Here is a 26,886-nt window from a genome sequence, read left to right as displayed (position 1 = left end):
AAACTGACCTGAAAACAAAAAACAAAGATGATGTTATATCTTGAAATGAATCAAAATTGAATATATTAAATACAATAATATTTTGAGGGCACTTCTATTCTGACAAAAGATTCGGACCATTTTTATTTGCCTTCCTCTCATCCATCCTTTATTTCCTTTTTTTTAATTTCAGATTTAACTATTTTGATTTGTTAAATAAAAAAAATAATTAAAAAAATGAAAAAGATAGTTGAGGAGCAGCGCCCCCTGTAGGACGCGTTGGAGATTACGCTTTTAGCAGTTAGAAGAAAAAAAAACGACCCGGATGTAAATCTTCTTACTTCCGCTAGTGGCTCCTGCTGCTGCCATCGTTTGATGCTAATCCAGTGAATATTTTCTCTTGTCGATGGCGAACAGAACCGTTAAAGATGCGAACAGCATACACGGGACCAACCCGCAGTATCTGGTGGAGAAAATCATCCGAACTCGGATCTATGAATCTAAATACTGGAAGGAGGAGTGCTTCGGTTTGACCGGTTAGTAACACGTTAGCTAACGAGCTAGCTTTCAGAGCTAACATTAGCATCCTGAAGGTTTTACTGATTACTGATATAAAACTGTTTTCTCTATTTAAATTAATTAAAACCACTTTACTCATATCTTTCTTTAAGGTCTATAGAATAATATCATTATAATGACTACATTTTAACCTTTAAATGGGCAGATATCTGTAAATATTATGGAAATTAATTGCTGTTTTCTTTTGTATGTGGTTTAAAATAAAACTGATTAATGATTTTGGTTAAAATATGACCAAATAAAGAGTCTGTATCTCCCAGGATATATCTCCAAGTTAGAGTATAAATTCAACATTTCCCCTTTTTTTCCTGTACCAACTTTCACAACATTTTATAAACAATGTTTTAACTTTCAATCATTTGCATTAAAAAAAGTGAAACAAGTGAAAGGTAGTTATCCACATAAGCTGTAAACAGTAGTAACGAATCAATTTGTTTGAATAAAAAACAATTAGAAAGTAAATATCTGTTGTATTATCATCCCAACATGTTGACCTGTGTGACTCACCTTACAGCCTAAAAAACATTGAAACAAATATATCTATGTAGTGAACTGTTTTACACTCCTTTCTGGGTGATGTGTCCTCCAGGATACAAACATTCAACGTCCAATTATCAAAGTTGTGAACTTGCAATTCCAAGAACCTTTTGACCATTTACAATTCACTTAGCAGACGCTTTCATCCAAAGCGACGTACATCAGAGAGTAAGAACAACACAAGCAAGGATCTAGAAAAAAGGGAACAATGTCAGTAAGAGCAAACGATCAGCTTTGAGTCTGATTGGACACACAGGTGCTGACAGGAAGTGACCAGAGGCAAAGCACAACATTGAGGGCAGTTCTTGAGAGCTCTAATCAGTATAGAAACCATCTTATAAGTCGTCGTTATCAAACAGAAACCATCGTCATTACCATCATCATCAATAATATGGAGACCATCATCATTAAGTTAGTAGGTATCCATGAAAGAGCTGGGTCTTTAGCTTTTTCTTAAAGGTGCAGAGGGACTCTGCAGATCACATGGAGTTTGGAAGTTCATTCCACCACCGGGGGGCGACAGAGGAGAAGAGTCTAGTCAGAGACTTAGGACCCTGTTGTGAAGGTTGGATCAGACGCCTTTCATTGGCAGAGCGTAGTGGGGGGGGGGGGGGAGTGTAAACCTGGATGAGAGAGTTAAAGTAAGGAGGAGACGTTTTTGTCTCTGTTTTGTAAGCGAGCAGCAGAGTTTTAAATGTGATGCGAGCAGTAACTGGGAGCCAGCGTAAGGAGATGAACAGCGGAGTGACATGTGCTCTTTTAGGAAGGATGAAGACCATTTAATCTGCATAAACAACTAAAGTAAACACCTAACTGTGTAATGATATCAATGAGTAGCAGCAGTAGGTATTTTCTGCCCTCTTTTCTTTCACAGCCGGTTTCTCTCTGAATGAAACGTTTATCCTGTTGTGTCGTTCACAGCTGAGCTGGTGGTCGACAAAGCCATGGAGCTGAAGTACGTGGGTGGAGTTTACGGTGGAAACATCAAGCCCGCTCCTTTCCTCTGTCTCTCCCTGAAGATGCTGCAGATTCAACCAGAAAAAGACATCATCGTCGAGTTCATCAAAAATGAGGATTTCAAGTGAGTCTGAACCTACTGAGGATGTAAACCAACACAGCAAACATAACAAAGGATGGAAATGACATAAGCCTTGTTCACACTCCTGATTATATCCTGTTGCATGTGTGAACGCAAACAGCTGAATGTTTCTCTCTTCACCCGGAGTTTCTCCTCCAGCCTCCTCGTGTTTATTCTGCAGAAAGTCAGAGTGAGCTGATGTGAGAACGCAGCAGGATATAATCAGGAGAATTCACTTGGAGCCAGTGGGAGGGGCCAATGGGAGGGGGTAGTGACCTTTATTCCCTGTGATCGCTGCACGACCATAGACTGTCTGCACGCCACCTCTACCATCTCCGTCACTCCGGTGTCTTTTCGTGCATCAGGAGAACCCTGATGTGTAGAAATAAAAAAACAAGAAATGACCCAATACTGGGTGCCTTAGTCTTCTAGTGGTGTCAAAACAGTAATCAATATCCTCTCATCCCTACTGGACAGGCTGTGGATATTTCGTTAATCGTCCCTCTCTCGTTGTTTTATGTTTGTTTTTGTCAGATATGTTCGTTTACTTGGAGCGATGTACATGAGGTTAACGGGCACTGCAGTGGACTGCTACAAATACCTGGAGCCGCTGTACAACGACTACAGGAAAATCAAGACTCAGAACAGAAACGGAGGTGAGTTTGAAACTTTTGGTCTGTGTCCCGAAAGTAAGGGTGCACTAACACTCGGCCCAGCTGCCCCCACACATGATTGACCCCCCCCCCAGTCCCCCGCTGGCCTGCACTCACATATCTCCAGGCCCAACCGAGCTTGAGCACGGTGACCTTTTGTACATACGTCATGTTATGCCATCAGCGTGTGACCTGCGCTTTGAGTAGCCCGAAGACGAGAACAGAAAGATACAAGCTCAAGACCTTTTACTAATTGTTTTTCTCCGTCTTGTTTCTGTAGTTTGGTTCTTCACATTAAGGTCCAGTCCGTGTTCAAAGACTCTGAGATGCTGATCTTGTTGTGTACTGAAAATGAAATCCCTCAAATCTCCTTTCATTCCTCTCTCTGTGGTTTTAGAGTTTGAGTTGATGCACGTGGATGAGTTCGTCGACGAGCTGCTTCATGCAGAGAGGATGTGTGACATCATTCTGCCCAGGCTTCAGGTATGTGTGACCTGTTTCTACAATGAACACACACACCGTGTTTTTAAGTTTAGATATTCATCACTGAGGTGTGTGTGTGTTTTTGTTCCGCAGAAGAGACACGTCCTGGAGGAGGCCGAGATGTTAGACACTCGGATCAGCGCTCTGGAAGAGGATCTGGATGAAGTGGAGACCAGTGAGGAAGAAGACGAGGAAGAGGAGAAGGTGAAATCAGAAAACTGCTTTGCTTATTCCACCAGATGTGTGTTCAGTCCGTTGTGTGCTTCCGCTGTGCTGCGTCTCAGCTCCGTCAGTCCGGAGTCCTCTGCAGCAGATACACAAAACTTATATTTTAGCTGGATGCCGAAGCACGGTGCATCAGTGACATGCCCCCCTAAACACAAGAGGGTCGGTTGGCCTTCTCTTGAAGAGAGGAGCAGCAAACATTGGTTTTCATTAGGGCTGGGCACGTTAACGCGTTATTTTCTCATTAATTAATTATCGCCGACAATTATTTGATCTCGCCTTAACGCAGTTTTTATTATTTATTTTCTTATCGTAAAAGTCTGTTGCACACTGGCTTTTAGTTTATAAAATTCCATCGTGAGCGAGCCTCGTATGTTGCTTACTGCTGCGGCGCTCACAGGAAAGAGGAAACAGTGTTGCCAACTTGGCGACTTTCTCGCTAAATCTGGCGACTTTCCAAACCCCCTTGGCAACTTTTTTTGTCAAGAGCTACTAGCGACAAATCTAGCGACTTTTTCTGGTGTTATTGGAGACTTTTTTGGTGTAAGAAACTGACGTGAAAGCACGTATTGCTCTGCAGTTACTGTCCTCAACGAGGAGCGGGTGCTGCCGTGAGCCCCTCCCCCTTCCAAAAGCTCTCACAGGCTGTCAGTCAGAGAGCAGAGAGGAGACCCACACCACTCTGCGTCCAGACTGCAACCAATGCAATAAGCTTTAGTTTTGTATTTATTTGCTTTGATTACATTGTTTAAGTTGAGAAGTACATTTACAATAAAAGTTAGAGTGGAATACGGGCGCCTACATGACCCGTTCTTCTGATTGGCTCGTTCTTAAAGTCCCTCAAGCTTTTACTGAACTCGGTAAATCTGCATTTTCTTTTGATGCCCCAAATTTTTGGAAAGGCCTCCAGCAAACTCTAAGGATAGGAGTTCTTCCCTCTCTTCCAGAGTTTAGGAATTTGATTTTGAACAACTTAGTTTCAAATTGGAACTGTTTTAAATGATCTCAGTGGTTTTTGTCACAGATTCTGAGTGTTTGATGTATTTTTGCTTGTTTTACTGTGCTTGTAATCTCGACGTCATTGGAAATGAGGGAAATCTCAGTGTCTTTTTGAGAATAAATAAAGGTTTGATATGAAATCAAATCAATTTACCACAGAGCAGGACAGGAAGTCAGACACAGAAACATCATTAAAACATGTTGAGTTCTGTTAGAACAAGGAAACGATGATTGTTAGGGTATACAAATCCTGAAGTTTGAAAGATGTTCCTTTGAATGATCTGTAAATGTTTGTAAACTAGTTGATTTTTAAAATGTTGGTTCTGTTTCTTTTTCCCGTCCTGCAGCCGGAGAGACTCCAGACCCCCGAACCTCACAGACGCAGTTATCGAGACAACGACAGACCCCGTCGCTCTCCATCCCCTCGTTACAGACGCAGCCGCTCACCCAGACGGTTGGTGTTTCTCTTATACTCAGGTTTACTGAGGGAAGCGTGTTGATGTCATCATGAAACCTATCTAAAACCGTCCTTTGTGGTTTTTCTTTTCCCCTCAGGAGGAGCAGATCTCCAAAGAGGCGAAGGTATGTTCCCCTGAAAAACCTTCTTTACCGTCAAATGTAACATTCTTAAATCATGCACGTTGATTTATTTTGCCGTGTGTTGTCAGCCCGTCGCCACGGAGAGACCGCCATCGCAGCAAGAGCCCCCGCCGACATCGCAGTCGTTCCAGAGAAAGACGCCACCGCTCCAAATCTCCAGGTACGGGGAGCAGATTTCAGGTTCTTTTATTAGACTCAGATAATAATCGACGCGGGATTTATGGGTTGAAGTTAAAACCTCTACCAGAAGGTGGCAGCCTGATCCATCTGCTAGTTTGGAGGAGAAGGGGAGACTTGAATTTCTGCCGTTCCACCAGGAAATTGAGTTCCGCATAATTTTGCACAGTGCTACTTCCTGGCTGAGAGCGGCGCATAACCCCAACCCAAACCACATTATTTTAAGTCACATAAGTCACATATCTTCCTCTTCTTCTTCAGTGTAAATACGTCTCAGAGCTCCTCTTCAACATGTGTGTGAAGTTTCTTGTTCTAAATCCACTCTGATCCTGTATTTGATCATGCCTATAAACCCCTCTATTTCAGCCCTGCTGAGAACAGGCTGTTTCTGTGTCTGTTCCTTTAAATTCCTGAAATCAAGACCACCACTGAGAGGCTATTGTTCCACGTCATCACTGTGATCAGAAGGAAAACGCCTCTTTCTGAAAGATAAAATAACTTCAATTCATTTGTAGTTAGATTTTATTATCCCCCGGTTATGATCGCAACCTTCCCGGTGTTACGGCCGTAAGTGAGTGACACGCCCCCCCTAAACACAAGATGACGATTCTTCAGCGTTATTTATGGCCTTGGTCTTGTCTCATCTCGGTCTCGTCCCCTTAATGTCGTGGTCTTGTCGTGGTCACGCCCTGCCTTGGTCTTGACTCTGTCTCAATCCCCAAATGTCTCAATCTTGCCTTGGCCCGCCTTGATCTTGGTCTTGATCCCTAAATGTCTTGGTCTTGTCTTGGCCCTCCTTGGTCTTGTCTCTGTCTCAATCCCTAAATGTCTTGGTCTTGTCTCGGTCTTGGAGCACTCTGGTCTTGGGTATGTCATGGTCTCGGTTAGTGTATTCTTGACTACAAAACTAACACTTGCCAACACTGGCTCTGATTATGTTTTTTATAAAAGTCCTTCTTGTACATGTGGAGATCTGTTGACAGTTTTTGTTGCTTTTATTCTGAAGGAGTTCTCCTTTTTTTTTTTCCAGGTCACAACAGAAGCCGCAGACATCGGAGTCACTCAAAGTCCCCGGAGAGGTGAGTCTGATAAACTCAGCAGGAAGAACTTTGTCCAGTTTTCATACAAATGAGTATTTTCTTATTTTGATCTGTATGCTTACGACTTGTAAACCGTAGAGGTTAAAGTAAATAAACACGTCTTTGCTGTGGAAGCTTTCGTTAGCATAACGGGCGTTTTCTGGACGAGACACTTCCCCGCTTTCTGTTTGTGTGATTTCTCTGATAATTTTGTTTCTTTTCATTTTCAGGAGCTCAAAAAAGAGTCACAAGAAGAGTCGAAGAGGAAACGAGTGATTCCGTTTTTTGTATCTTTTCACCTCCAGACTGTCAGACATTTTTTTATTTTTTATCTTATTTTGAAGGTTAATTTACATTATTAGATATTGAAGCTTTGAGAACGAGCTAAAGCCTTCAGGTTTCTGTACAGATTAAATCCCTCCCTCCATCTGTAACCTGCCCGCCCTGTGCTGCAGTACGCCTTCTGAGAGAGAAAAAGCTCAGAAAATCCCCCCGGCTTCACACCCTCCTGCCCCTTATCGACACCTTTTTGATATGTGTGGATGTAAAAAGTGTTTCTGTACGTTTAAAAAAAAGTGTCACGCCCAGAAATAAAGACCCTGATTCTTTAGTTTTCTGTTTTTGGAGTTGTTATTGAATTCCAGAGGAAGATGAGGATGACTTCAACTGATGATCCGCCGTGTCAGTCGGGTTAAACACACACAGCATTTGAAGTTTAGCTCGGGTGCCTCCCATTTCTCTTGATCATCTTTGAGATGTTTCTCCACCTTTCCTGGAGTCCATCTGATTTTGAAAGGACCACACCTGTCTACATAAGGTCTCACAGCCGACGTATCAGAGGAAGAACCGATCCATGAGATCGAAGGAACCGCCTGCAGAGCTCAGAGACGGGATTGTGTCATGGCACAGATCTGGGGAAGGCTACAAAAAAAAATGGCAATAGTTTATTTTTTTTACAAAAGTCCCACCTCTGATAAGCCAAATAGCCAATCATAGATTTGGGATTTTGTGGTGGCATCTGGGAAGGGCCAATCGGATTTGAAGGGCAGCCCCCACCCTGGCCACCCCTCTGGAAACGCCCCTGCACCATAAGCGGGTTTACACACTACAAGATAATTGGGCCGATTCCCCCTTTACGACAAAAGTCAGCAAAGGCCCGACTTATCTGGTTGTCCCAGAATGTGTTATCCAAAATGTATTATTTACGTGTCCAAAATCTCATTAGCTACAAGAAACACGAGACATCAAACAAGTCTATACATCCAGTCAACTTCTCATAGCTGCTGATGTACAACACTTACACTGGGTGGCTGACTAAGCACCAGCAAAAGAGTGATCTTAACCTGAGTCAGGGTGTGGGAGGATCGCCTCCCTACTCAGAGGGGGAAAAAAAATGATAATAATCTTGAATCTTTAAAAAAAAAAAAAAAAGAAACAAGAAGAATGTTCATCACTGTTTTTGATCTCCATTGCCGCTCCCACCCTCTGGAACTCACTCCCAAATAACATCCAAGACTCCCCCGCACTCACCTCCTTCAAGAAATCCCTCAAAACTCACCTCGTCACCCTATTATTATTATTATTCTTATGTTTAATACTGCAATATTGAAAACGTTTACCTATGAGTTACAGGTCTTACAAACAATTACTAAGTTTTGGCAGTAGGGGGAGCTAGTAAACCACTGATGTCTTTGCTGTTGTCGCGGGGCTTGAAAAGACCATCGGTGAGAGCAGAGCAATGCAGAATGGGTAAAAGAAAAAAGCAAAACATTAGCCCCATAAAAATAATTTAAAAAGAGTGGAATTGCTATAGTCTGTGTATAAATACATTATCTCTGTGCAAGGATTGTAGATAAGAGTGGACTCAAATCAGACAGTCATTTTCCGAGTTTCGGCCTTAAAGATGTGAATGGAAAGTCACACAAAACACATTCAAATAAGAATTCAAACCTCACTAACCAAGATGCACTTCTGATATAGGAAGGGAGCATCTGCTGTGGAGAACTTTGCATGACAAACAAATAAAGAGGCCGAGGCCTTTATGAAAATATGCAGTGGTGAATCCAGCATCCAGGCAGTGATTACACAACATGTTTCTCAACATAAATATATCATGTCTTTCTGAAGCTTGGAGATACATCCTGTTCTAACAAGTTCATCAAGTATCATTCCTTTTTAGTGTTAGGAAACGTCTGATGTGACTCACTAATGTGAAAGTAATCTGCAGAAGTAGATATTGTGACCTGAGTGAATCACAGTTCTTCTCTGGAAATAAGATGGGAGAGATGCTGTTGTGATGATTAGAGAGAACTGTTTGGGAAATGTACCCAAACTGTCAATCACTAAGCTAAATATTCCTCCCTGATACAAACACATCAGGGTCACGTGCCTAATGGTTTCAGAGGTAAACAGCAGATTAGAAAAAGGCCAAAGTAGAGATAATCATTGTCAGGAGTGGTTAAACATTACAAACTACTTTAGCACACAAAAACTCCAGAGGATAAATGTGCAAAGGAACAGAAAGTTCAAGCAGTATAACAGTAAGTTATTTAGTTTAACTGGTGGCATTATGCAGAGATAAGTCAATAGTTATTTGGCCTTCCTTCATCCTGGGTAAAAGGACAAACTCAGGAACCTAACAGATGTCCTTTGTAATTATTACAGTGTCAAGCATCAGTTTACACAAACGTAATATTTGTACCAATTTGTACTGTAATATTTTTACCGTTATATATTTACATTTTATTTTTATTAATATTGTTTTTTTTTTTAATAATTTATTCACTTGTTTCTATTTCTGCTCTTACCTTCTTATTGCTGTTATCTTTTTATTTGCTTTTATTTCTTTTAGTTTCTTACATCTTTTTAAATCTTTGGTTCCTCTTGGTCTCAGCTCGTGTTGTTGGGTTCTTATGATGGTTCTTATGATGGTTCTTATGATGGTTCTTATGATGGTTCTTGTGATGGTTCTTATGATGGTTCTTATGATGGTTCTTGTGATGGTTCTTGTGATGGTTCTTGTGATGGTTCTTGTGATGGTTCTGATGATGGTTCTTGTGATGGTTCTTATGATGGTTCTTGTGATGGTTCTTATGATGGTTCTTGTGATGGTTCTTATAATGGTTCTTGTGATGGTTCTTGTGATGGTTCTTGTGATGGTTCTTATGATGGTTCTTGTGATGGTTCTTGTGATGGTTCTTGTGATGGTTCTTATGATGGTTCTTGTGATGGTTCTTGTGATGGTTCTTGTGATGGTTCTTATGATGGTTCTTGTGATGGTTCTTGTGATGGTTCTTGTGATGGTTCTTATGATGGTTCTTATGATGGTTCTTGTGATGGTTCTTGTGATGGTTCTTATGATGGTTCTTATGATGTTTCTTGTGATGGTTCTTGTGATGGTTCTTGTGATGGTTCTTATGATGTTTCTTGTGATGGTTCTTGTGATGGTTCTTGTGATGGTTCTTGTGATGGTTCTTTTGATGGTTCTTGTGATGGTTCTTATGATGGTTCTTTTGATGGTTCTTGTGATGTTCTTGTGATGGTCGGGTTATATATGTCTGTTGCGTATCGTGCACTTTGGGTTCTTTTCTGTTGAATTGTATTTAATTATTTTTAGTATTTTTCATTTGTTATGTTCTTGCTGTTGTTTATGTTCTTCTGTGTTTGGTTTAGTTTGTTCTTGTTTTTGCTGTTTGTCAAAGCACTTTGTAAACCTGTGTTTTTAAAAGGTGCTATATAAATAAAGTTATTATTATTATTATTATTATTATTATTATTATTATTATTAATAATAATAATATTTGTGCACTGCCAAAACACATCCCAGGGCAACAACTACAACTCAAAGCACAAATCAATGATTTTGCAAAGCTGACTAGTCGCTGTACCAAAGACAATCTTTCCCTCACAATGGTGACACATATTACAAATTGTTGTTAGACTGGTTCTTGGCTTACTTCTTAAGAAGCTACATGTGTAATACCGGTACTTTCTTGGAACCAAACACACTTTCTCAGAACTTAACACACGTTTGCTTCCTGGTCTTAAGTATCAAACAACTGTCTGTTAATGCCGTTTGAAAACCGGTAATCAGTTAATTTTTTCACTTCTACAAAAAAGCTTAAAAGCTCCAGGAATGGTTTTGGTTGTTTGTTTTGCATGAATACACTTGCCTGAGGAGAGCTGACCCAAGCTTTACCAAACTTGAATAATCCAGTGGATTCGTCATTAAAGTTGCGCAACTTCCTTTTCCATTACACAAACAGGCATTATATTGACCCCCCCCCCTCCCCCCACCTCCCCCCCCCCCTCCCCTCCCCCCTCCAGAAAAAAAAGGAAAGAAAAAGGGGTGAAGGCAAAACAGGCAACAGTCACAGTTGTAGCCCCATGGCTTTTACCTTTACTCTCTGCACTATACTGTCGAATATTTTCAGCCTAATAACATAAAATTCTAAGTTAGTTTTACTTCAAGTCTATGAAAATGTTGTGTTCACTCAATATTATATGTTTAAGTCACCTTAAAGTCTTTATCTGTGATTTTTCACACTTAAATATAATATAAATCAAGTATATCCTCTGAAAATAACTCTGTGAGTCATGACTGTCTACAATGGGTGTAACACCCGAGTCCCACTGTCTGTGATGTTTTCAGAGTTTTCAGAGTCCTATCTTCACTTTGTTTACATCGCCCGGACGGCCGGCTGACTCCTCCCCTCACATATAAAAGTTGTTTAATTGAGGGACTAGAGAAAAGAAGAATAACATACTGTACTCACTGCTTAACTGTGTTTCTAGATCACGCTCATTTCAGGTAAATTTACATGCAGTGTGAAGATACGAGCATAATAAAGATTGCTAGCATTAGCATGCTAACACAACAATGCAGCGCGAGTTGTTTTGGTTTCATGCTGGTGCTCAAGGGCGACATCTGCTGGATCAAAAAATCACATATAAAGCCTTTAAGGCTTGGACACTTTTTTAAGTCATATCAACTTTTTTTTTTTACAATGCAGTGAATTATTCTGAACCATATTTACATTCCTTTAGATCACCAAACACGTCTCAATGTTTAAAATTAGATGATGCATATCAATACAACTAGATACGATACAATACAGATCTGATACTTTATGATGTGATACAATATGATACAATCAATGCAATACAACACACTACAGTAGGATGCACTTAATTGACCCTATATGGAATTTTGCCAAGCCCTCACTTTGCACATGTTCCGCAAAATAATGCCACATTTAGTATATGTCATGTACTAAAATAGAAAATATACTGCTGTGTCATGTTTGTAACAAAAGAGATGAACATGATGCTTCTCTGAGGTAATAACAGGAAGGAAACAATGAGAAAAAAAACAAGCCACAGTCTAGTTTCACATCAATAACTTTGTACTGCATGTGCTGTCACATCTCCATCCATCATCCCCCACACTCGCTTCACTGTTCTCAAAAATACTCAGGATGCCAAAAAAAAGACCAGAAAGTGCAAGAGTTTTTTAGGAGTTCAATGCTTAAATTTCAAAATTCCTACGCCCTTTCAATTCTTTTTTAAGCCAAGTGAACCACATTAAGCCGTTTGTGTTGTAGTTTCCTATTGAGTGTAAAGAGCACGCTCACAGGCCAAGCATGGCTGTAGCACACAAACAGCAGCCCCTCTGTCTACCAAAACACGATCCACATGACACATGGGCTCCATCCTTCCAGTAAAGCCCACCCCGAGGCCTGCTGCTGCTCCGCCGCCCAACCGACCTAATCCTGGAGCTTACTGCTCCTCATCTCACTAAAGTCCCTCTTTTGTAGTGGACACAACTCATCTGGCCAATGAGGCTCGCTGGATGTGCACACAAACACCAGCATACCCTTTTGTAATCCCTCGCCTTTTCGATCACTCTCTCCTCTACCCTGGGTGTCTCTCTCTCGCTTTCATAAACACTCACTGTACAGGAATGGGTACCACAAGAACACCAGCATTCGTGTTGCACAAAACAATCGTCCCTATACAGTTACTCTTTTTTGTTCTGTGTCTCACACCCACTTAGACATCAGTCACACAAGCAGCGATGAAAACACGTCTTTGTTCTCTGGCTATTTTTAACAGAAAGTATGTTTAGAAAAAAAAAGGATTGAAAGAATTCTACAATTCACTTAGCAGACTCTTTTATCCAAAGCGACGTACATCAGAGAGTAAGAACAACACAAGCAAGGATCTAGAAAAAAGGGAACAATGTCAGTAAGAGCAAACGATCAGCTTTGAGTCTGATTGGACACACAGGTGCTGACAGGAAGTGACCAGAGGCAAAGCACAACATTGAGGGCAGTTCTTGAGAGCTCTAATCAGTATAGAAACCATCTTATAAGTCGTCGTTATCAAACAAAAACCATCGTCATTACCATCATCATCATCAATAATATGGAGACCATCATCATTAAGTTAGTAGGTATTCATGAAAGAGCTGGGTCTTTAGCTTTTTCTTAAAGGTGCAGAGGGACTCTGCAGATCCAATGGAGTTTGGAAGTTCATTCCACCACCGGGGGGCGACAGAGGAGAAGAGTCTAGTCAGCGTCTTAGGACCCTGTTGTGAAGGTTGGATCTCCTTCTTTGTTGAAAGAACAAAGAAGGAGAGAATTATTGTTAAATAGTATTTTTTTTTTTTATCCTTGGAGTGGAAAAGAGCAGGACTTGATTATTTTACACCACATTTTTTGCTGTGTATTAACATTATACTGTATAATCCACTCATATCATAATCCCCTTTTTCCCCCCTCCAATGAATCACTCTTACCCGTGTAGCTGATGTCACTTTTCATTTCTGTCACTAACATCCTTTGTTGTCCGTTCCATCCTGAATGTGTGCGTGTGAAAAAACTAGCCAAGAAAGACAACAATGTAAGAGTGTGTCATAAATAATGTAATTAATGAGGGAGCGTGGGATGGATGGAGAGTGAAAAGGGATTTAATTCAACAAGAATGAAGTATTAGCTTTGAGAAAAGGGAGACGCAGGGTGGGAGGACATGCACTATAAATGACTGTATTATGCAATGAGTACACTGGGTTTGTCTTTCTCAGCTGGGATGACGGTTACTTTTATCTCTTTCTCTACTTTGTACATAAACCCACGCACCTGCAATGTAGACAACCTCCTGCAAGATATGCAAAACAAGACGCAGCCTCTCAAACTCGCAATGAATATTATGGGAAAGCAGAGGTTTCCTTTTTCCCATATGCAAAACTTTTCTCCAAAAAGGAATTTCTACCATAATCACTGCTGATGATGTTCTGACAATAAAGTTTTCTCACAGCCATCCAGCGTGCTCCAGGAGGAATCTGTGTGTGTGTGTGGTTGTATATAGGGGAACATAACCCCCCCCCCCAACAAGGAGAATTCAGTCTAAGAAAAAAAGGACATGTTTCATCAGTTGGTCTCACTTCCCATGGTCTTGAGGAAGTTGACTGGTGGATGTTTATCTTACACAACAGTAAAAAATTGATACTTCTGCATGTTTTTTTTATACTTTTTTTTACAATTGAACAGAAACACATAAATAAGGTTTTTACAGAAACAACCTTTCTGCTCTTTTTGTAATTCTTTAGGTTTCATGTATTGTGGAATCATATCAAAAAACAATCATTGCCACCATATTGTTGGTTGAACTTAAATGAGTAATTCTTTGTGCATCATTCACAAAAACAGACTGAAATCAAAAGTGATTGTTTGGCTCTATTATGAGGAACGCAAAGGATTTAACAGCCCTCTAATAGAGCAACAGAAACCCACTCTTAAGGCTGTTCAGATAGATTACCATTTACATTGTTTTTTAATTAAAAGTCAAATATCTAGTCTAATCAGTTAAAACAATAAAAACATGGACAGCAGATGACACTAACTAATACTGTAGTTTAATGGTCAACATTTCTAATCAAACCATCTAACCCCTTGTGCTAGTTACAATTGCAGCTCTGGTCTGTTTTGTCCTTTGTCAAAAAAAACCAACATAAAGTTAATTGACAATTAGACCTTACAAGAAAAAAAAAAACTTGTCAAGTAAAGCTCTTATGGTGTTTTGATGAATGTCTGCCTGAACTTGAAGAGGCCTGAAGATTTACAGAGGACGCTGGACAACTCGACTCTTTCAACTTTATTTCACAGAAGTCTCCTGGTTGTAAACCTTAAACAGTAAAAGAGACATAACATATTAATCAATAAGTATTATGAACACATAAATCACATGGATGGATTATCCCACTTTGCTTAACTTGATGTATTTGTTAAATCTATATTCCGACCGTGTCCTGTTCACCTCAGTGGAACCACAGAAACTCTCATGCACAGGTTTCAGATTACTGATATACTTCACTATGGTAACACGGTGATGTAGGCTGGGGTGAGCAGATTTATGTGCGGGGAGAGATTTATCCACAAGGTCACTGCAGGTTTTTCTGATCAGACTGTGTGCTACAGTGTGTTTTACATCCAGCTGGAGCAGAGGACCTTTGCTGTCTCCTGTTTTTTCATGCTTTTTCATTATTAAATATTCTGAAAAAAATGAATCATTACTGAAAAAGTACCCACAAAACAGGCTGTGCTCCAACAATGACATCACTCATCACTGATGCTAAACTATTGAGCTGCTCCCGACAGGTAGTAATGCTGCACTGTTTATGGTCACATTGCCCGGCAGGCATCAATGAAAGCCAGAAATGTATTTCCAAACTGGCTCAGCGTGTACAGTATGTTGTAGAATGTACTCTAAACGGCACGGGACAGTAAAGAACATATATCTATCATGCATGTTATTCAATGTCTTTCTCTCTCATATCACAGGATTTTGCTTGTGCCATTTATCTGTCACTTATGAATAACTAAGTTAACATTTCATTAGTGTTTGCCATCTATTAATCTCTCTACGACCTCCTCTATCTGTCCTATCTCACATACACACACACACACACACACACACACACACATTCACACACACACACACACACACACACGTGCACGCTTATTACCGGAAGGAACTTGTAGCATTCCAAAGTTAAGTGTTGAACAGCCATCGGGCGAGACGTGTCACATTTGTTTTGTAACTGTGTTTTCATAGTCAGCTTTGCTTACGGTTAAAGGTATTTGGTGTTTTAGTCTTTACTGGAAGAGAATACACACATCAGCTGCGTGTCTGCGTCTGCATGCACAGGACAGGCTACGGGGCAGAAGGCAGCAAATACCCAGTGATTACACACTCTCAAACTAAATGCTTCTTTGTGTGCTTTGGATCAAACCCAACCAGAAATGTTTATATGCGATATAATTTCCATTAATCGAGTGTTTAATCATTTTAATTTGTCAATTTATCTCTAACAAATTTTAAGAACAAATCTGAAAAAAACACACATTTAATTGAACAGGTCCATTGACCACCAATGTGCTTTTTTGTAATCCCCAGAATTTACTAACTAACTAGTGTAATGGAAAAAAAACAATTGTGTTTTTAAAATCCCCTTTTTCCAAACTAAAGAAGGAAGTGACGGCGAACGTGACCTAGAAAACGGAAATGACAGTTCCAGAGTTGACCTCAACTTAAAAAACCTGTAACCTGCCCTCACCCTTACAGTACTGTGTTCTCATTCTATTAAATATGAAAACAGCCTGCTGAGACCTTTAGCAAGGCCATACAGAGGACTGTGTAAAAAAAAAGGGACTGTTTTTGGCCATAACATAACATTCAGGGTCAAAATATCAACACTGTGTTCACTGCTGGAATGTGACATTGAGAAAAAGACGAGACACACTTGGACAGAAGCATCAATAAGCGACTATTTCAAGAAACTGCTCCCCTTGAAGCCGTCGCATTTTTAATGCCTCAACAATAAAGATCTTTAGAAGTACCTGCATTTGACAACTTGTATATTTGTTTTTTTTATGTGCATACATCGACACAAGCATTTTGACACATAAAATGTTAGTTTCATTCATTTTTTAAAATCATTTTCAGCTGTTAACCCTTAAAACTTTATCAAACATTTACAAGGAATTAAAGACACATTTTAGAGCAATAAAGACGTAAATAGAGTGACACTCATTATGTAGCTTCTCGTCTCTTTCTCTACCTTTCCCTCGACCCAGATTAAGATATTTTTAGCCCAAAATGCTAAGTCATACTTTTGTTATACATTACTTTATGCGATGTCTATTATATAATGTTGTCCACTTTGTTATATAATTACTCATGAATATGTCATTGCCCTAAATGCAATGTCATCTTACATTGTTAAGCCGTGTTAAATCATATGTTTTCTTAGACATCAATAATAGAGCGAGTCAGCCGCGGATTTGGTTTGATCCAAGTAAATATTATGGTCTGGCACTGAGGAATATGCCGGCCAACATTTGGTGTGTTGGTGCCATAACAAAACATATAATGACAACAGACGCTGCTGGAATAACACGACAACACCGAGAATTATCTGAACATTTTTCCATGAAACAAGCACGAGGTCTCATCATCAAATGCCTGAATAAGCAGAAAGTGGAGACATGTGATAAAGGCCACTATCACCAAGTCTGTTTGGGCTGCTGGATTTAAACCCGGAAACACCAAACAAACATTTTTGTCTTCTGAAGGTTACGGGTCTGCTAATGCTTAATCCTCTGTTCACTTATAGATCTGCAACATGGTTCTTAAAAACAAACTGTGTGTGTTTTTTATAATGCATACAATATAAAAAGAGAAAATCAAGAAAAAATGCATATCCATCAAAACGTGTAACAGATCACAAGATTTCTTACTTTAAATCTTTGAGCAAATCAGAGGCAACCTGTAGGAACAAAGAGGAATGTAAGGCAAGGCAAGTTTATTTATGTCGCACATTTCAAAGTGCTTCACACAAGACATCCAAAGCATCATGACAGAGGAAAGAAAAGAAACATTAAAACTGAAAATTAAAAAATCACTGAAATGATTAAATCTGAAAATATGGTCAAATAAAAACAATTCAAATTAAATTAATTGAAATAAATAAAGTAAAAATATAAAAAAGAGTTAAAAGTTACAGTGCAGAGTTAAAATGTAAAATCTTATTAAAGCTGTTTAATGAAAGGCAGCTGTGAACAGGTGAGTCTTCAACCGAGCGGAGAGTTTCAGCAGACCTGCAGTTTTGTAAAATCCTGCAAATCATGCGTTCTAACTGTCAGGCATTTGAACCCAAATCAAACATGGAGTATACATTTTCTTACAGGTATAAAAACTTACTGTGCCCAACATTATTATTATTTGCCAATTTCAATCACAAAATGGTCAGCCATATAGTGCCTCTAGAACTCAGGTTAACTGCCCTGAAAAAAATGTATCTTCCTTACATGCACTCTGTGAGTAATTACACACACTAAGATTTTCTTTTTCTTCTCATAGTCCACTGCACAGCTCCTACATTACACCTTTTGTACATTTTGTGTTTTTTATATTTTTAATTTTTACATTTTTAAATTCAATTTTATATATTGTAATATCTTCTTATTCTGTATTATTTAAGTTGTTGCCAGTTCTGCTTTATTTCCTTGTTAATAGTTTAGCACCAATACACCAAGTCAAATTCCCTGTATGTGTAAATGTACTTGACCATGAACCCCGATTCTGATTCTGATTCTGATTCTGATTCTGCCACTTCATTATGAAGCTGTCTTCATTTAATTCAAACTGTGACTCTGTGTCTAATCTTGTCTCCTATCCATCAGAAGATTATCTGAGCTTCTCCAGTTTTCTCTGCTAGCTTTGCTTCAATCTGAGCAAAGTTCTTCAACCCAAACAGCTGATAAAGTGTAACCTCAGGTCGATGCTTTTGTGCTGCTGCAGCACTTTGAAACTCTCTCTTGACAGTGTGAACATATTAAGTTTGTTTTCCACAATTAGCCTGTTTTACTGTGTTGCATGATAGTGATAGTTTTTGTGTAGATATCATATGTATGATTGATAAACTTCCACTGCGACACTATTGATATAAGTCCAGCTACAACTGGATACGTGTAGCCGGGGTCAAAGTGATGTAAGACTTCTCCTGCGGATGCACGCTGGTTAAAAGTTAAACCGCTTGGAGGGAACTTTACTGATAGCCAACAGAGTCTGTGTGCAAATGTGTGTGATTGCTCATGTGCACACAACATGTAAGGGCCTGTCTTTAAAGTTTAACCTATGATGTTATCTAGGACACATTGTATTTTATTTTATTACCTTTTTCCCCCCCAGACAGACAAATAAACCCTATCGCAACATCAGCGGCTGTGCTCAAACCCAAGTTATTGAATCACTTCAGAAATGTCCTGAACACGATGATGTGTGTGACCTCTGTGGTCAGAATAATGATTCATTTTCTACAAAGCTTTCTCTACAATGATGATCTTTAAGTGCCATATTGTCTTTTCTACTATGCAATTTGTTTTCACACTCTACAACAAATATTCCCTGCAAATACTTTTGGGAAAAAAACAGCAGCATCTTTTTACTGGAATTTATCAAAAAAACTAAACTCCATGTGTGTTCTAAAATTATTTGTGTAGTTTTCTGTGCTGTAACCTGTCCTGCAAATGTGTTTATATTTTTCTTTAAATTTCTATAGAGGTGAGTATATCTATTGTTTCTTTGTTTCTACTTTTCCTTTTACTCTGACTCCTAAACTGCTGTAACAAGTTTAATTCCCCAATTGGGGATTAGTACTGATTTAACTTATCTTGTGTTTTCTTATCTTGATTCATCTTATCTTTGACTGCATTTTTAATAAACCAGCAGACAGTCTGTGTTTAACTGTATAGTATGTATGCATATATATATGTACATGTATATGCATTTATATGGTGCATATGGGTGTACACAGCTCTACCTTTACATGTATGTTATTGCAGATGTTTTCTTAACTTTTTTCTTTTTTTTTGTTTAGATCTTTTCTGATTGTGTAATATTGACTGGTTGGTGGGTGGCTAGGCTTGGGGGAGCATTAAGTGTGAGTGATTGTGAGTGTGTGTGTGTGTGTGTGTGTGTGTGTGTGTGTGTGTGTGTGTGGTGTGTGGACGTCTCTGTGTTTAAATGTTTTGGTGTTATGTTTTGGATTTACCTTTCATTTTGATTTTGTATTACTGATGATTAAATTCATGTTTCGTAAGGACCTCCTCGAAAATGAGACGATGCATCTCAAGGGGCTATCCTTGAAATAAATGACTCAATTACTAAAATTACATTTGAGGGGAATTAAATTCTTAATTCTGATGACACAGCATCTGTCCATTCACTACAGCCTCAAAATGTGTTTCTTGCTCTCGTGGCAGAACAACACTGATGTGTTTCATTGTTCTATTCCTCAAAGGGGAAACGCTGCTTATAGCTCATTAGGTAGAACACAGTGTGATGTGCTGGTTGGTACACAGCTTATAAGACACTGCTGGCAGCTGTTCGCAGCACCTTGTTGTTACTCTTGGTGAAATGATAAAAAAAGGAAAGCTGCGGGATATTGAAATACAAGAGTAATGAAACAACAAAGGGTACAGTGCACCAAGTTGTGATCAGCTTATCAATGGAGGGTCACAAAAAATAGCTCTAAACCCGGAGTAATCTAAGTGATAGCATATTTTGTAACTCAGTGAGGATGTAAAAGATTAGGGATTATCTGTGTACGTCTTTACCAGAGGGATGAGTGAAGCATTCAGAAAACAGATTTTTAAAAGTAGTCTTTATGGAGGGGGAAAAGATCAAGAGGTGGTGAGAGCTTTACGCTCGGATTAGAGCTACTGTTTCCATATTCAGCTGCAGAAGGAAGATGTTGTGTTTTCTCACTATTTAGTTTTTATGTCCTCACTCCACCCAGCTTCATATCCTCGAGTAAACACAAACCCAGATGAGTCTGTTGAAACGTTTTTTATGACGTTTTGCTCTTGCTGCTCTCCTTTCAATTTGATTTTTCTGATTCTCTGATGTTGAGCTTTCTGCTGTTTGTTTCTTGTAAAATCACAGTAATACTTGCTCCTGGCTCTGCATAATGTGTTTGAGGTTTTCATGAGCGGAGCAGAGCTAATCCAATTTTTTAACAGTCCCGAGGAAAGAGAAGAGACAGCATCACATTTAAAAAAAATCCTTGCTAGGGATATAAGGAGCTAAAAGAAAGACAGATGTATGAAAAGAAAGGAGGGTTTAACAAATAGTCAACACTTCAGACGTCAGGATTATTCACTAAAAGGACAGCAGGATAAAAATAGAGAGACAGGAACAGAAAGATCCAGACAGTCGTTTGAATAATCCAGGTCCAAACACACTCATATGCATGCAAGTCGACAGATTACCAGAGATTATTATAATAATAATAATAATAATAATAACTTTATTTATATAGCACCTTTTAAAAACACAGGTTTACAAAGTGCTTTGACAAACAGCAAAAACAAGAACAAACTAAACCAAACACAGAAGAACAGAAACAACAGCAAGAACATAACAAATGCAAAATACTAAAAATAATTAAATACAATTCAACAGAAAAGAACCCAAAGTGCACGATACCCAACAGACATATATAACCCGACCATCACAAGAACATCATAAGAACCATCACAAGAACCATCATAAGAACCATCACAAGAACCATCACAAGAACCATCATAAGAACCATCACAAGAACCATCACAAGAACCATCATAAGAACCATCATAAGAACCATCATAAGAACCATCATAAGAACCATCACAAGAACCATCATAAGAACCATGATAAGAACCATGATAAGAACCATGATAAGAACCCAGGAAACACAAGAACCCAACAACACGAGCTGAGACCAAGAGGAACCAAAGATTTAAAAAGATGTAAGAAACTATGTGTTGCCTTAATTATTTGCACACATGTCTTCTTTTTAAAGCAGTTGACAGTCACATTTCCAGTCAAACTTGAAACCCCCCTGGCAATGCGAAAACATCCTATAAACGTTCTGCTTTTGCGCACAAGTCACCTTGTCCTGTTTCAGGGGTAAAAAACCTTTACGTCTTAGGTGCATTGTTCAAATTGCTTTGACTCATGAGAAGCAGAAGCTGCTGTTTTGCTGACGACACTAATACGTGACACAAACTGGCTTTATTGTCCCATTTCATACGTGCAGTTTAACTTAAGCAGAATAGAATTACTTTATTGATCCCAAACTGGGAAATTGTGGTGTTACAGCAGCAGGTTACCAGAGCAAATAAAACAATATAAGAATAGATACAAAGTAAATAAGCACTTAAAGATTTAACTTAACATTCTTACTGGTTAAAAATGTATTCAGGCTTGTCATCTGAATGTAAAAATACTTGCTGGAGGTGAGAGGTGTAAGTTTGTAAAAACAGTGATGACAATGGTACATATGTAATAACAATATAGGGAGTTCTCCAGAGCTGTGCAATCAAAGATATATATGTTGAAGTGGTAGTAATCCGAAGTAATCAGGCCGGCGCTGTTACGTCAGGGGTTTATGTGCGGAGGTCAAAAAGGCAGCGCATGCTGGAAGTGGGGTTCAAGGGTCATGACCTCTGAATGTGTTCGTAGAACATGGGACTGAAATACCCATAGTCACATGTGGGCTCCATAAGAGATGTTATTGATCTAGTACAGAAGCCCCTGTAAGCAAAGATAAGGTGACGTTTGAAAAAGAAAAAATGAATAATCATTCTGAATTCAATACAAATTTCTCTTGCACATCTTTTTTTTTTCCCTCATTACTTTTCCAATGCAAATGTACAGATTGTCTTCTCTACTGGATGAGTGTTTTCTGTTAATAAATAAGATTCACCCCGCCACCCATCGTACTGTGCGTTCTGCCCGCTCGCCTCATAGACTGTAAATATTACGTTCCCCTGCCTGGGAGCTGACGTCACTTTCCTGCGCCGTCCACTTTACCATTTCATTTTCGAGTTGGTTTGAATTATGATCACTTTTTAGCACGGCAAGTTTGAAAACGAAAAGCCAAAGACCTTTTCGTTTTTCATTTGAATTATGTCATACAATATGCATACATAGAGAGCAAAAGTATAACGCAAACTGGACGACTGAATGTAATTTTCTTCTTCATTTTAATTTAGTCAAAGAATGTGCAATTTTTGAAGTTGAAAACTAAAATGCAAATTTTATTTTTGAGTCAAATAATAATACACCCATATTCTGAAACTTAAAAAGCATTTCTGTTAATGCATTTTCATTTTCAAATTAGCTTTATTATTTGAATTCTGATCACTAGTTGCTTCCATACACTCAGACTGTCGTTGTTTATTAGAGCAGCGGGCACATTAACAGGAAGGCTGTGTGCCCTCCAGGGAGATAAATTCAACAGTATAGGTCAAGATAGCATCTTTTAACCAAGTCTTTTACCCCATCTTTTAACCAAGTCTTTGTGCAGACTCTTGTGACACTCTTGTGATGCTTCCTCCTTCAGGGACCGGGGGTGAGACTGGCACAGCTCTGTGGGAAACACCAGAGAGCGAGGGGGTGACTACAGTGACGCCATTATGGGTCTGCAATATCACACTATCAGCTACAGCAGAGGGTGTGAACTGTAACTTATCATCTAAGTGTAACTAATAGTTTGCAATGCTACATACAGTATGTATGCCCAGGCAGTTTCTTTAGTAGTATTCACCTCTACAAAAACAGAAAATGTTTTTTTTTCAAAATGACTAAAAGTTAAATGAAAGCAGGTTTTTTATATTAATTTTGTTGAATAATTAATGTGAGCATATGTGACGTCCCACTACAATATCAGAGTCCACTCACTTGATCACTTGGCTGCTCTTGAATGGTGGGAATTAAAGTGCACTCAAAATGTAAAGCTGGTTTAATCTGATACACACACAGATCTGCCTTATGCACATTTGTTTGCTGCTGTGAGGAAATAATGTAATAAACGTGTTCACAGTATTATCAGGTACAGTGAGGATACTATGTATTTGAAAAAGTGCACCACACCTCACACGGCAGCAATTTTATAATGTTATTTTATTTGATTGGTTGTCTAATGTTTTGCAAGCATTTACCATATTCACAATGGGGTTATTTTCATCTGATATAAGAGTCATGATGGGAGTTTATTATGTCTAACTGCTGTAAGTTGAGTCAATACAGCATAGCGCAATTACAAATATTATCAGTTCTTTGCTTCCAGACTAATGAGCAACCGAGAGGACGTGATACGTGCAAACCTTTAGAGACATCTTGCCTTATTTTTACAGTAGTGTACTGTAGTTATTGCAACATATTTGATAAAACTGTAGCAACAAGCCAGATAATATATTTAGTCCAGTTTGATTACTGTTAGCTGGGAAAAGCTAACAAGACTGTTAGGGCAGATACAATTCTACAATTCACTTAGCAGACTCTTTTATCCAAAGCGACGTACATCAGAGAGTAAGAACAACACAAGCAAGGATCTAGAAAAAAGGGAACAATGTCAGTAAGAACAAACGATCAGCTTTGAGTCTGATTGGACACACAGGTGCTGACAGGAAGTGACCAGAGGCAAAGCACAACATTGAGGGCAGTTCTTGAGAGCTCTAATCAGTATAGAAACCATCTTATAAGTCGTCGTTATCAAACAAAAACCATCGTCATTACCATCATCATCATCAATAATATGGAGACCATCATCATTAAGTTAGTAGGTATTCATGAAAGAGCTGGGTCTTTAGCTTTTTCTTAAAGGTGCAGAGGGATAATACATTTAGTAGATTATAAAAATGTATTTATTAACTCATTAGGACAGCTAAGTCACAACAGCAAACATGAGTATTCAACCAGACACTCAGAATCAGTCCTGATAGCAGTGTGACGACCTTACAGAGCATTAAGCAGGTCACTGAACCAGAAAGACCTCGCAGTCTTTTCACCTTTGAGCTAGCGTACGTTTGAAAACCTACTGCCACTGTTTCATCCGTGTCATTGGTCAGTCATGAGGAGGTTAACTGGCTGAGTTACACAGTTTATCAGATAGTACCATATCAGAGGACTATGTAACTCAAGGGGCCATGTTCTCATTTTCTTCACAAAATGTTGAGAGGAGAGAGAAAAACAAAGGAAATCATTTTAGTATACTGCAAAATATATTTCATCAATTTGTATTGTAAAATAAATGTTAAAGCGTCACATTTGAATCATCATCATCAACCTTTATTTAAGTTCTCGGAGAGATCATTGAGGGCGACCCTCATTTACAATGATGCAGAGAAAACATACATAAATGATAAACAACGAGAAATGAGATAAAGCTACTACAGAAAATAAAATCAATAAAAAAGAAATAAGAACAATAAAATATATTCACTAAAATGATTTAAAAGCTTGAAATTACTACAGTGATAAGTCAGTAATTAAAATCAAATAAAACAGTTACAGTCAGGTATTGGGAGGTTAAAAATAATATTTCTAAAGTGTCCATAAGGGATAAAAGTGCTCAAGTCCAGGTCCTGTTGTAAAATATTCCAGGAGTTTGCAGCACTAACACTAAAAGCAGTTTTCCCCAGGTCAGTCCTGGCATGAGGAAACCTGGAGAAGCAGCCTCTCTCTAAATAAGAAGTCAGTAAACAGCTGTTAAGGCAGCCGCTTGCATTAGAGAATATTTTTTGGGAAGTACCCAATGTTTTTCAAGACTGCAGTATCACTCTTGTTTCTTAAGACTTAAAAGTCCTGCTTCCTTGACTCCTTCCACACAGACCTAGCAGCCACGTGTTACTTACTGCTACGCCCAGAAAGCTAAAATATTCATAGTGCCCTTGTCAGAACACATATATGCAGCCTCACTGCACAAGTCTCTGTAGAATAAAAGAATGAAGAGGGCGCCAGAGTTTTCAAGATGACTCAGCAAAATGTGGGGCTGCTTTCTTTTGTGTTGGAAATGGACAAACACAACACTCATTTACATCTTCCTCTATGTGACAACTATTTAGATTTTACTGTCACAGAAAACAGAGTCTCATCGATTAGGAATTGAAATGCGGACCATGATGCACTGAAGCATGAGTGTGCTGCTGCAGAGGGGAAGAAGGGAATAATGTTTGGAGATAAGGAGATGACAACTTAAAGGGATACTTCACCCGTTGAAACATGAATCTGTATTGACATTGGGTCATATATGTAGAAATGTGAAATACATTTTGAAGTTGGTGCCTTCTTGGCCGTGAAAAGGCAGAAAGTGTCTTTTTGGCTCATGTTGATGAAAGACACCAAATCCCAGAATGCACAGCACCGCAGGCCACTAAGGTCCTCTAGTTCAGAATCAGAAATACTTTATTAATCCCAGAGGGAAATTTGATCGATACAGTTTCTCCAAAATATACTTTATAGCAGTAGAAATATAGAAATAAAAATATTTACAGACATATTTACTTCAACACATAAGACCGTTTCCTCAACTGATTCAGAGATTTCTTCCAGAATTGATTTTGGAAATTCCTGTCAGAAAACAGACTCTATGTCTGTGTCCATAGGCAAACAGTGAGAGCACCGACACTACCAGTCCACCCCAGCTCGAGCTGGCCCGGGCTCCTCGTCCTCACCGCCGCTGACAGTCAGGCCTTATGTCTCGGCTCACCCCGCTAACCGCAACAGCTTCCAGTGATGCAAAAATCGTCATTCTGCGTCACTGGAAGCTCCTTTACAGACTCAGAAATACAAAGATTTCACATCTCAGGGGAAAATGAGGGCGGGATGCACGACCATTCAAAAATACTACCAGGTTTCTAATGATACAAAGATTAATGCAAATGGGTGAAGTATCCCTTTAAGTGTGCAAATGTTGATGTTTCAATTTCTAAACCAGATTTGTTTCAGTGCACATCATGATTCAGGAAAAGTAGAACTACTGATTACATATGTTCTGGTTTTTGTTCATTTGCACTACATAAAGAGCCTCATCACTAATCAGTATAATCCAGTCTTTTTTTTCTTCAGGTGGTCATAGTTTAGGTACATTTATTTTATAAAAAGGTGTTTGTTTTATTTTGTTGCCATCGCTTTATTATAGTGGACGATTTTGTGTCCACTCTCGTTATCTGCTTGTTCAATTAATCCAAAAAAACAAAGGGTTTATGGCAATATGTCTCCGGATAGCGATTTGTTTTTGTTCATTTATTCAGAATTTAATTGTTCTGGTCAAGATCCAACTCCTTAAACCGCTCCGGAGGAAACTATTAAGCCAGGCTGGGTTATGTTGGCTGAACTCCATCGGCTTTAATCACCACTATCTTGTCTGAGGCCGTGCTCACTGCTTGCCAACGATCTTCATTCACTTTGCAGACAGTAAACATGATTTTAGAGGAGACAAAACTCATGATCAGTGAGACCCGATGCGAAGTGGAGGAAGCTGTCTTGTTTTGGAAAAACATATTCTGTAATTCTTAGACTCAACTCATTGCTATTGTAACAATCCTCCTGTTTTGTTATTGCAGGGATCTAACATGCAATATATATCATGCTAGTATCTGTTTTGTTG

At 39.0% G+C, this 26,886-nt stretch overlaps 1 protein-coding gene across 1 annotated transcript; it reads left to right on the top strand.

Moving 5' to 3' along the window:
* Positions 1 to 310: 310 nt before the first annotated feature.
* prpf38a (pre-mRNA processing factor 38A) lies at positions 311 to 6,999 on the top strand. Its single transcript, XM_061034597.1, has 10 exons — positions 311 to 515; positions 2,017 to 2,176; positions 2,708 to 2,829; positions 3,224 to 3,309; positions 3,403 to 3,513; positions 4,881 to 4,987; positions 5,089 to 5,115; positions 5,202 to 5,293; positions 6,341 to 6,389; positions 6,620 to 6,999. Exons 1-10 carry the CDS (start codon positions 386 to 388, stop codon positions 6,663 to 6,665), a joined length of 930 nt encoding a protein of 309 aa, XP_060890580.1. The 5' UTR covers positions 311 to 385; the 3' UTR covers positions 6,666 to 6,999.
* Positions 7,000 to 26,886: the final 19,887 nt, after the last annotated feature.

The sequence above is a fragment of the Labrus mixtus genome, chromosome 3 (genome assembly GCF_963584025.1).
Source record: "Labrus mixtus chromosome 3, fLabMix1.1, whole genome shotgun sequence".
Taxonomy (NCBI): domain Eukaryota; kingdom Metazoa; phylum Chordata; class Actinopteri; order Labriformes; family Labridae; genus Labrus; species Labrus mixtus.
The sequence above is the reverse complement of the archived record's forward strand: the minus strand, read 5'-3'. Positions and strand labels throughout refer to the sequence as shown.